Consider the following 11,876-nt stretch of genomic DNA (forward strand, 5'->3'; position numbering starts at 1 on the left):
AACGTCAACCTGACGTAAACGCGCTGCTGCGTCATCACGCACGAGACTACTGGGGTTAACTTCATGGGTAAAAAAAAAAAACCTTCATGGGGAAAAATTGATCTCATGCCCTATGAATCGATATTACAGAATTTAAATTAAATCGATCCAAAATTGCTGCCGTCCACATTTTCCATGATGTATTTTCTCGTGCTGCCTGCTCACGCTGCCGTAAATCCTGCCGATATCTGTGGTCCCAGAAATAAAGACCAACGGAGATGTCGCTGTCCTTCATCCTCTCTGTTTCGCGCCTGCAGCTCTGGGTACTTTTGCTAATGAGAGTAACCAGATCAGTTATACTGGTTCACAGCTGTCTGGTACAGAGCGAGATTGCATTAGAGCGATAAAAGCAAAGGTCAGCTGGAGATTAGGCGAAGACTGACAGACAGGGGGGTTAGTAAGAGATGGAAACACCCTGAGGGGGGACCTCACACACACACACACAGCTCAAAGCTGATTCGCTGTGATCGCGTCCACTCTAATGTGGATACAATTGACCACTAATCTTTTTTCTCTGCAATCTGTTTCTGCACTTAATCAGCAAAAACAATGAGAAGCTGCTTAGTGGGAATGGTGTGTAGCTGCTGGCACAGGTGGCTGAAAGAAAGGATTTAAACTGAACACAATAAGCATTTGTATAGAGTTCAACTGTTTGCTCCGATTAAAGGAAACACAGCTTGAGGTTCTGCATGAAGCATGTGTGCTCTCTGTAGGCCTCTTTACACCTTCTACGTGTGCTGTAATGTCTCTTATTTGTTGTCTCACACATGGGATGACCCCATCCATTTTCAATGGTATTGAATGCAAGGGTGCTGGTTTATTTATTGCACATTGCCCTTTTGCACTACAATTTAGTGTTAGAGTTTAGCAGCTAGATAGAGGTTGGGCCGAACGATAACTTCCGTCTGTTTGATTTACACTCTACAGACTCTGTATGGGCTCATATTCTGTCCTCCCTATTATCCTCATAGCTACTTTGTGCGTTCTGGCCAGCCTGCTTTTCAGATGCACTGTTAAGTTGCCAAACCGTGCTGTGATTCCATATCTGATGATGCTTTCCCGGTAAAACATCAGCATGATCTGGCTGCTCACTCTGTAAAGTCCCAAAAGAAAGTACAGCCTCTGCTTCAGTCTATTGGTGATCAGTGTGTGTTTTCCAGCAAAGAATGTTGTCTATGTGGACACCTGTGTGCTTTTCTTGTTACTGACGACCAGTGGCACCATGTCCTGTGTTTTTGACACCAGATAATAAAGGTGGCTCTCATTGTGGTACACAGAAAGGTCCCTGTGGAGAAGGCTCAAAATCGCAGTATCATCAGAAAATTTTATAATATAATTATTTGGGTGTACTTTCCTGCAGTCATTCACAGTGTAAAAAAATATCTGGGTTTATTATTTTGAATATTTTTGCTTGAATGGTGTATATATATAGTCCTCCTCTATCCCCCTTGATTTGAAACCACTTTTTGTTCTTGGTGAAATTTTTTCTTTTGAATGAATGAGTAAATTTGATGCCTCAGCTTCACACGGGACCACAACTGAGAAGCTGTGACTGTAATAAACTCGTTGGTGTCAGTATGTGTTAAAATACTGAAAAATGTACCCCTCTCTCTCTCTCTGTCTCTCTCTCTCTCTCTCTCTCTCTCCAGCCATCCTGGTCTACAGAGTGTTTCGAAATGAGGCAAAGAGGAACGTAAAGATGCTCCATGGCATCATTCACCTGCTCGCCCTCATCATCAGCATCATAGGTGAGTGAGATGTGCATGTGTCAAAGTGTGAAGAAAGTAATACTAGTGTCAGAAACTGGGAGAAAAAGATACCTAAATTATTGCTTCCCTCTCTGTGTGTGTAGGCTTTGTAGCTGTGTTTGACTTCCACAGAGCAGCAAACATTCCAGACATGTACTCTCTGCACAGCTGGTGCGGCATGGCTACCTTAGTCTTATTCTGCATACAGGTACACCCACACACAGTATATACATAATACATATCTCAAGTGTAATGTGTGTAACGATAACACTTTTTGGCCCCTCTACTTCTGATAGTGGGTGATGGGTTTGATGTTCTTCCTGTTTCCTACTGCGTCGTCATGGTTGCGAGCCTCGTATCTCCCCATCCACGTGTTCTGTGGTCTGGTTCTGCTGGTTATGGCCGTAGGGAGCAGCTTGCTCGGCATCACGGAGAAACTCCTCTTCAGCATCGAGTATGTCTGTCTGACTGTCCGTCTGTACCTGCCTGTCTCTCTACTTTCTAATCATTATAAAAAAAACACAGTTGCTCACTTACCTTGAGTGCTATTTAACAATGTGGATAGCATTGGTTTTATATGAGATAGAATTCTACCAACACACCAACATAATGGAGGTATTTTAAGTGTGCTTGTTTACACCAACAATTGTAGGTACAAACAATGTCAATGGGTTCTGGTCTTAAAATGCTCATTTTTAGGCATACACAGAAGTCAAGCACACAAAATGGCCGTTGTTTTGTAGATGCATTTTTGATTAAATATTTAAATATTGTGGACAGCATTAACATTGTATCTGATATATGTCTGTCTCTCCCTGGGCCCAGGTCAAACTACTCTCTGTTTGCCCCAGAGGGGGTGCTGGCCAACATCTTGGGGATCCTGTTGGTGTGTTTCGGGGTGGTGCTAGGCTACTTGATCACCAAGGAAGAGTACAGACGTCCACCAAACCCTGAGGAAGAGTCTCTGTCTGTTCACTTTAAGACCCTGACCGAGGGGGGGTCACCCACCACGCCCTGACCTCAGTGAGACGTGTGAAACCTCCGCCTCATTGGGCCAGTGCCCTGCCAACACACTAGCTGTGCTACCAGTCTCTGTTAATGTCTAGTTTTCAAAAGTTTAGGTTTGTACATCAAATGATGGACAGAAAGCGTTAATGATATCTCTAGTATCACACCAAAATTATTTATTGGAAGTTATGCTTTTATTTTGACAATTAATTAAAAATGCATATAAGATATAAGTGAAAAATACGCATTGCAGTAAAAGGAAAATAATTGTCATTATAAGTGTCTGACAACATTATGAAAAGGATCCCTACAGAGATAGACCTTTTTCTGAAAGAGTAAGATCCGTTTTGCTTGGCCAGCAGCAGTTATATCACTCTGTTCAACGCCACCAGACTCTATTGACAAAAACAGTGATTTTACTTTGTAACGTTGTGACACTTAATTCAAACTCAACAGATACAAAATAAAACTCACCAAAACTTTTGTTAGTCTTTACTGGCCAGCAGTAGAAATGTCTTTAGTTGATGTCTGGGACTGGTACCAGCTTACATAAAACCCATCAAAGTATGATCCTGTCTTTACTGTGTACACACTGTATTGTGTTTAGTCCACCTCAGCCTGCTAGTGTTGCAAAGTGTGTGAATGTTTGAACAATTATTTGGCCGTACTGTTAGTACAGACAGTGAGTGATTCTGAGTTCTTAAACATGGATTGGCAAAATACAGTTTCTCTAACTTTGGACAGCTACAAATCTGTTATCACAGGGAATGTTTTAGTAGTTCCAACAAAATGCATAGAGTGATACATCTGCTCTAGTAAAGATGCATCACTCTGTTGACTGATCGAGTCAGGGCTCGCATTCTCCAAGTTCATTCATACAACACTGAAAGGTTAACAATTTAATAGTATTGAAGCTGCAGTATGTCATTTTTATAAAAATATTTTTGTAATCTTTGTTGAAACTTTCACTGTATTATGACAATAGTACATGAGACAGATAATCTATGAAAAAATCACATCAATTATCTTTCTTTGCTCTGATTGGTTGTTGTCATCCATGCCTATTAGATTCTTGCAAATGCCATTAGGAGCACTAGGAGGAGCCATTTTATTATTATTATGTACGACTCTCAGGACACAGTGAAAATTGTATCAAGTACCACAAAAAGTTATTTTTATAAAAGTTACCTGCTGCAGCTTTAATCTAGGACCTTCAGTATTTGGACCAAGAAGAAAAAATAAGAAGTGACAATTTTAGAAGTTGTAGTCTACACCTGTTATTTCAATGTATTGGATATGTGTCTTATCAAAATTGCATATTTGCTGCTGCTATGTATATAATTATTTGTAATGTATGTATATTGAGCATATATCACGCACAAATCTCCTCTGAACTTTTCCGGTTGAATTAAGTTGTTGCTTGAATGTACACTGGGCAGCTGTGTCATTGAGTTAAATCTGATTGGACTACTGGCAGATACGGAATATTCAAGGATTTAGATAGTCTTAGCTTTGTAACACACCAAAAGTCAAACTGATGACAAACTGTACTCACATTTGATCATCTCTTAATCTACACATTCTATTAGGAACCACCTATATTACATATATCTGCCATCTTGATTTTCACTATTGTGGATTAACCACTGAGCATAATAAAAAATACATTAAAAATAGATTTTTGGAAGTGGTATAAGTTGTAATTTAAACTTTTAGAAAAGGTTTAGCTTTTGTGAAAATAATTTGACGCACTGCTTTTGTATGTCACAACACTATTAATTGGGTTCTAATTAAGTCTGTCCTTTTATTTAATGTTCCACAGTATCTATACCTGTCCCAGTCCCATGTGGTGAGAAGCCCAGTCAGTAGTTTGTCCATAAAACATAATGCATAAACAAAATGTATTCCATTATACCATTAGTATGCTGTCTGTATTTAAATGGACTGTCATTAAAAAAATCTGTTCAGTGTTTATTCAGTGATGTATGTATTGTCATTTAGTTGTTTGATGCATTTTTACCTAAAGCTGTTAAATTCCTCTTTGAATGTGTTTAATCTAATTAAAAACATAGTTTTTGGGGTTTTATTGGATTGACTTCAGGACTTCTCACTAGTGCCTAATACAAAGCTTTTACCGATGTTGTTTGTCTTTGATATTGTCATCTTTTAAAGGGCAGTCTTAATCTCATTGGGACAACCTGAAATAAAAATGTGTGAAATGGCAGTTTGTCTGGTTGTGTTTTACACCTTACACCTTACACCAATTCTGATATAATTTGAGACGTGAAAGCTGCATCAGGCGTGGCCAATAAGAGGCAGAGTAGGGCGGGTCTTAACTTCGTCATAAGATTTGTAAATTTGAGGGCCAGAAACATGACAGATAAATAAACATATAACATGTATGCAGCTTTAAGCTGTATTGCCAATTAGTACATTAATAAAAGATTATGTCAAACAGCTCCCTGGGTCAATCCCCTAAAGGTACGTGTCCACAGCATCAGTCAATGTCCATGTGAGCAGCCGTGCAATGCATTCTGGTAGTGCCACGGTGCGTTTTGAGGGACAGAGCGTCATGAGCCTACACAGAGCCTGCTCCTCATTTGCATGAAGTAGAGTAGTAGGCTACTTTATGCAAATCAGGGACGTCGGCAGCGTGACTCACTGCCTCTGGAACCTCATGTAAAATGTTTAAACTAACCGTTCTATCTAATCTAATATAAAGACAGATTTAGCAACTGCGTGGCATATTTCTCAACTAAAGTGTTCTCAGAAACACAGCCGAGCCGCCATGTTGGTCCATTCTGAAATCTAGGAACAATTTAGATGCAGCCAGAAATGTTTGCAGCCGTTGTACAAGGGTGTAGCTTTTTTGGACTTCAAGCATTCAATACCTCCTGCGTCCAAAAACACCCCTGTGGACATGTACCTTAACACCCAAAGAGAGACAGAAAGAGAGAGAGATATACAGACCTGTCTTTAATTCAGCTTTATTCCCTTTGTCATGTTAATTCAGCAGTCAGTAATTTCACGAGCTGACACATTCATGTCGTTTTAAATGTTTAAATCTTCTTCTTACTGTTAGAACCATCCTGGGTTTTAAATATTAACCTATGTTACACAGAGTGAAAAAGCCCACAGTAAACCCACTGACGGGGAACACACGCACACAGTAATGCTCGATTACATGTGAGCTCGGGACCCCTAAGCAGGTTGGGGGTTACATCCTACATGTACAGCACAACACATTGTTTTATTGGCAGACAACACATCTGTCATCCAGCTCATCAAGAATTTAAAGCTAACACTGATGTACTATGACTATCCTTTTAATCATGTGAAACTCTTGGACATCCAATTAACTTGCTAATAATGTACTTCATCCTTCTAAGTGGCCAGACTTACATACCATACCCAGCAGTCTGACCGTGAAAACGGCTCGTGAACCAGAGTGGTTACGCATTACCACGTCTTCTCACAGCTGGAAACTCCTGAGCAGTAAGAAATAAGGGCAGTGGTCACAGAGACTTTACCGTGACAGAGAGGTCAGAGGTCATAGGTTCTATCAGCATCAGCGTGTCTGAAACCAGGCTGATTTATTAGAAACAAAAAGAAATGTACAAAAATCAGGCATTTGTGTGCATAAAATACGCTTTAAAAAGTTTAACGCTTAGTCCCACCTCTTGTTAGTCACACTAACCCCCTCCCCTTGTTATTGTCGCTGCGCCTGTCAAGCTCTCCATTCTCACACAGCAAATATTGGGGTTTTATGTGGGTGGCCTTCTTGATTTAAAGGGGTGTAAGAAAACTTAAAAAACAAACATAATTGGCCTTTATATCAGCAATCCATTCATTTCTGTTAAACTAAATGAAATCGTTATTTTTAAAGCATTAATCATTATTTTAAGATCTAAACTTTGAAGACCTGAACTCAAGCTATAATCACAGAGCCTTCAAACAGTGGCTAAATGCTACACAATGGAGATGCTAGTGGTGACTGGGCTTTGTTACATAACCTGCAACCCTACAAACTAATGTAGTTGGTTAATAAAGTGCCTAGGATGTAACGCTCAATTACTACTGTATTAAGCTAATTAGCCAGGCACGGTGATGATTGCAGCTCAGGTTGGAGAAGATAAACCAGGTTAAATCCATTCCTTACACTTGCACTTGCTTGGTTTTGGAAAGGCTAGGAATAAAAATACACCAAATGCAGAACTATAAAAATACAGAGCTTGACAGGCCATGCTGTGCTTAGTTACGGTTGCTAAGCGATGATTGGACAATCGCTGTTTTTGGGGGAGGGGTTACTGAGAGTAGAAGGAGCCAATCACCAACTCATGGGGCATGTAATCACTATGTTTCCATGGCAATGTAAGGGTCCCTGGTGTATCAGTTGGGATCCTTGTGGTTTGCATAAATTAGGACTTTCAGGACTATGTAATACAAAAGACCTTCATAGAAAAAACAAAAATAACTACCTAAACCAAAAAACAAAAGAAAAAACAAATCCAAAAGTCTTAAAGGCCTTTTTATAGGATGTTCATTGCAGATGGATGACACCACACACACGCAGGAAGAGAGACTTCGCTCTCCTTTTTTGAAAGCTGGTTTCCATTCCCATGTCCTGTGTGAAAAACCCTCAAATAAACATATAAAGGCAAATCCAAAAGGAATATACAGCTTTAAGAGAAACAATATTTATACAGTTTAATACAGATATAACTTAAAAAAGATAAATATCACATATTTTTGTTTGTATGTACAACAAGTCAGTGCTTTTTCAATGACAGCATTATCCTAGTTTCTCAAACTATGGCTTGGGACCTGGTCACTGACCAGCATCTGACTGGCACAAGTTTTGGGCCTGGATCTTGCAGTGACTGTGCAGGTTTCCAGTCGTTGTATCATTTAAGCGCTTCGAACTTGAAAGGAAAATCTTCTTTAAAGGCGTCAGCAGCAGACGAAGGTGATAGTGGTGCTTATGTGTCTCTCTTGTCCGACTGAATGTCACCGTCTAGAGTTGCGTAAGTGAACTTGGCAGAAAAACTCTAGAGCAGTGCATTATGGGCGTTCAGTGAGACTTCAGTTTTGAAATGTCCTGTAAGCCAGAGATGAACAGGGAGGAAAGGAAGAAAGTGCTACCTGGTGTCTTTCTTGATGTCTCTGATTTCCCCAACTCTTTCTCGTCCTCATTGTGCTTTCTAATGGAAGGAGCGATCTCATGTCCTTCGCTCATTCCCTTCGTCCTTGTTTCGTTGCTTTGTATCGGGCTGGTTAGTTGTCGGACCTGACCTGTAACAGGCAATATGTTCCATAGCCCACCTATATGTTTAATTTCTACCTTCCCAGATCTCTTCTGAACAATAAAGGAATCCGTATGCTTCAAAGGAATTGCTTCTTTTTCCGAAACCTACGATCCTGCAAGCATGCCCACTCCATGCAGCGACGGGCCAGGTAGGCAGGAACTTCTCTCTCAAGCTCTCTTGTACTCACTTTCTAAGAAAGACTGAAAGTGTGTGCTGTTGTCCCCATTTCAACAATTATTGCGTCTCGCCCCTCTGAATGTTGTACGGACTAAGAGTCGTACAAAGTAGTCAGTTTCAAGCATAGCCAGGCCTTAACAATTCCAAAGCCTAACTGAAGTGCACTCGTTTCTTTTTAACCACTCTTCATTTAAACTCTTCCCTTGTCTCTGACTTAACATTTAAGCTCTTCTCTACACATTGGACTCTACAAAGGGTCTTTTTGGTTTGACAGGAGAGGTAGGTCCTGTCTGTCTGTCACTCTGGAGCACTGGCAGCGTTCGAGCCAGCTTCACATCCAGGTAAGAGGGATTCTGACTGGCAACCTGCACCGAGCCTTCACTCTGATGGCCGCTGCCCGGCACCACCTCGTAGTAGTCGCGCTGGTTGTCATGGAGCAGGTGACCATTGTGTGCATTGTTGTTGCTGCGGTTGTGATAGGCGATAGACGATGGCTGGAGTTGCCCGAAGCCTTGATTGGTGGGGTTTTTGCTCGGCGAAGTGACGACCGTGTCCACTGAAGACACGGCCCAGGATCGAGAAGGGCTGAGACAGGACGCAGAACTGGAAGGGGCTTGTTGATACTGCTGGTGCACCCTCGCGGTCCTGTCAACAACGCCCATAAAAGGAGTGTTCCGGCATAAACGGCCAGCCTCTCCAGGGTAAGTCCCGCCTCCTACCATGCACGTTTCAGACTGAGGGGAGGAGATAAGAAAGAGATCGTCATGGTAACCAGAAACCTCTCCAACAGAGGCCAGATCTGATGGTAAATCCATCTGCTGGGCGGAGGTAGAGGTCCTGAAGGCTGGGCCATGATTAACGGGCCGCCCACCAGCCAGGCTGCCGCTGCTGGTGGAGAAACGGACGCTGATACTCTGGGAGTGGACAAGAGGCCTCGGGGGAGGAGCTGGGGCGGAAGTTGGGTGGGCACTGAGTGGGCGCCGCAGTCCCCCCTGGTGGTGGTATTGATAATCGTGTGATGATTGAAGGCTATCAGGAGGTCCTATTGTCGCCTCAGTAACTTCCATGGGATAGTAGGCTGCTTTGGACTGGTTCCGGCTTAACTGACGGGCCTGGCCAAATCGATTAATCCCCGCCCTCTCCCCTCCTCCTTCTCTTACATAGGCAGATGCAGGTCTTGCATAATCAACATAATCAACATCCACATCATCTCGATATGAAACTCCAGAGCTCAGACTAGCCTGGACCTGCAGACTAGGCCTGATATCTAGGGGGTTTGGGCAAATGCCTTCCCCCAGCTCAGCCAGTTCTTGGGGTAGCTGGCCAAACTGGGAGTAAGCAGAACTTCCCAAAATCATGCTGGAGTGGGCTGAGGAACTGGGCTGACTGGTTCTGACAACCTGGACTTTGGCTGGTTGGAGCCACTGGCCTTGAACAGGGCTCTGCTTCTGGAAGGATCTTTGATTGGGCAGATGGTGGTGCTGCTGCACTCCCTGGTTCTGGTCTGAGTGGTGGAGACCTGAGATGGACTGCGGATGGTGGGCTGAGATGGACTGCGGATAGTGGTGCAGACCTCCATTACCTGACAATGCAGGCATACTTTCCGACATTGGGCTGGCTCGCTGCTGATGCTGCATCGGGGAGGGAGGCGGGCTGAAGTGGCGGTAGGAGGAGGACGGGGGAGGAGGCGCCGAGTGACAGGGAGAAGAGGAGGAGGGGGAGTGGGCGGGGCTGGTGAGGTGATGATAAAGGTGAGTGGGGGAGAGCGAAGAGGGTGATGGCCCTCCAGGGCGGCAGTGGGTGTCAAGACTTTGAACCACAGGTGGAGGGTGGAAGGAGGAGGAGTGAGGAAGAGCGTCTCCTTCTCTGTAACTCTCTTCTTCCTCCTCTTCCTCCTCCTCCTCTGTAAGCCCCTCCCTGTCCTGCACCTGCAGACAACCTGAATCTCTGCTCCTCGCCTCGTTGATGGACACATTTTGCTGATAGACATGATGTGATGAAGGAGGGGGAGAGTCTTGTTGCTGTGCAGCCTGCCGACACTCTTCCTTAACCCGGGACAGCAGGCGCTGGATCTCCCGGTTGGATGGGCACAGGCGGCTGGCCTCAATCAGGTCCTCCAGGGCGGCATGGAACTGTCTGATTGGTGACAGAGAGCGAAGGCAAAGACAGTGATGTGAAGGGAGAGTGTTGCAATAACTGATGCAGAGAAGTCTAGGGGCACAAACTCAGAAACAAAAAGTAATACAAGAATTTGTCAAGTTTCTGATACATTCCCTCATCCTGTCAATGTTCCCAACTCAGTCTTCAGTCCAACACTCCTACCAGTTGGTTTCACGGCAAATCTCCTAAGAAATTGTGAAGCAAGTTGCGATGTTTTTATATAAATTTGCAGGAGAAAGTGACATTTTTTTGGGGGGGGGTTTTGGAACAGTTGCAGTGACTGGCTAAAATTGCAAGGTTGCACAGGAATTTGTTAAAATTTGCATTAACTGTTGCGATCGCAACATTGCAATTTCACGGAGGGACTGCTTTTAGCTCTGCCATTTAGCTACTACAAGTTCTGTCTGTGACTATAAGACAATGCTACATCACACTTGGGTGTGGTCACAACAGACAGGTGCTGCAATGTTTTGCTCCATACAAGATTTAGTGTGATGCTTCTCTCTAGAAATATAAGCTGCACCCTGCCTTGTTGCTCATCTGGGGGGCCGCCAGAATCAACACAAAATGAATTTTCTTTGCAGCCACTTTAATGATTTTAACACAGAGAATGCTGGAAGCATGGAGCCTTCTACCTTGATGACTTTCAGCTGGACATTAATAAAAGAGACCTGCCTTCTAGACTAATCAATAATACATTTGTTTAAGTCAACCATTTATTCTTAGGTTGCTATAGTTACCTGCGGCTGCGTTTGGCACGGGCTCGGGCGTAAAAAGCTTCGTAGGATTTAGCTTTCAGCTCTAGCGCCTTGGTAGCAAACTCCTCAGCAAGGCCAAAATCCTGCAAGCATATAAAATGATTTATGATGGTACGATGGGGACATAAGATTTTCAGAAACTCATTTCAAAATAAAATGAAAAACATTCTTTCTTGGCATGAAACTAAAGCACATCATAGGTTACAATGCAATTATAAAGACCATGGATTACAAATTATGTTGTGATTTGTCTCCAATGTGTACCTGTGTGTGTGTGTGTGTGTTGGAAAGAGAGAGACTCACATTCATCTTGCGGTGGCAGCGTGACAGGTTGAGCAGCACACATACTCTCAGCTGTCTGAACGTCTTCAGCTCATCCCCTGGAAACTTCTGGAGAGCTGACTGATAGGAATGAGCAGCTTCCCTCACTTTACCTTGCTACAAAATCACACACACACACACACACACACATACACACAATAATTAGAATATTAAAAAAATGTGCGTGGGTCTGGTTAAAATGTGTATTTTTGTGTGTGATTGAGTTTGCCTGTGCCTGCGTGTGTTACCTTGTACAGTCTGTCTCCCTCTTGCATCAATTTACTCAGCAGAACCATTAAGATATCTGGTTTAGAGGTCGCCATGGCCCAGGTCGCTGGTCCTACACACACACACACACA

The 11,876-nt window shown here is 43.1% G+C and overlaps 2 protein-coding genes across 2 annotated transcripts in view; one reads left to right on the plus strand and one right to left on the minus strand.

Annotated features, from left to right (window-relative positions):
* Nucleotides 1-3,842, plus strand: part of LOC118323607 (cytochrome b561) — a gene marked incomplete at its 5' end in the record, with an annotated part of 8,965 nt that extends 5,123 nt beyond the window's left edge. Inside the window, 4 exon segments of the mRNA XM_035655617.1 lie at nucleotides 1,689-1,787; nucleotides 1,892-1,995; nucleotides 2,084-2,241; nucleotides 2,613-3,842. Of these exon segments, the coding sequence (XP_035511510.1) occupies nucleotides 1,689-1,787; nucleotides 1,892-1,995; nucleotides 2,084-2,241; nucleotides 2,613-2,805 (554 nt within the window). The 3' untranslated portion in view covers nucleotides 2,806-3,842.
* Nucleotides 3,843-5,771: 1,929 nt separating this feature from the next.
* tanc2a (tetratricopeptide repeat, ankyrin repeat and coiled-coil containing 2a) overlaps nucleotides 5,772-11,876 on the minus strand; it is a 25,292-nt gene continuing 19,187 nt past the window's right edge. Inside the window, exons 23-26 of the mRNA XM_035655610.1 lie at nucleotides 11,766-11,857; nucleotides 11,500-11,634; nucleotides 11,179-11,279; nucleotides 5,772-10,414 (exon numbers count right to left, since the gene is read on the minus strand). Coding sequence (XP_035511503.1) covers nucleotides 8,512-10,414; nucleotides 11,179-11,279; nucleotides 11,500-11,634; nucleotides 11,766-11,857 — 2,231 coding nt within the window. The 3' untranslated portion in view covers nucleotides 5,772-8,511. The remainder of the gene's footprint in view (nucleotides 10,415-11,178; nucleotides 11,280-11,499; nucleotides 11,635-11,765; nucleotides 11,858-11,876) is intronic.

The sequence above is a fragment of the Morone saxatilis genome, unplaced genomic scaffold, assembly GCF_004916995.1.
Source record: "Morone saxatilis isolate NCDOM2014 unplaced genomic scaffold, NCSU_SB_2.0 Contig14, whole genome shotgun sequence".
Taxonomy (NCBI): domain Eukaryota; kingdom Metazoa; phylum Chordata; class Actinopteri; family Moronidae; genus Morone; species Morone saxatilis.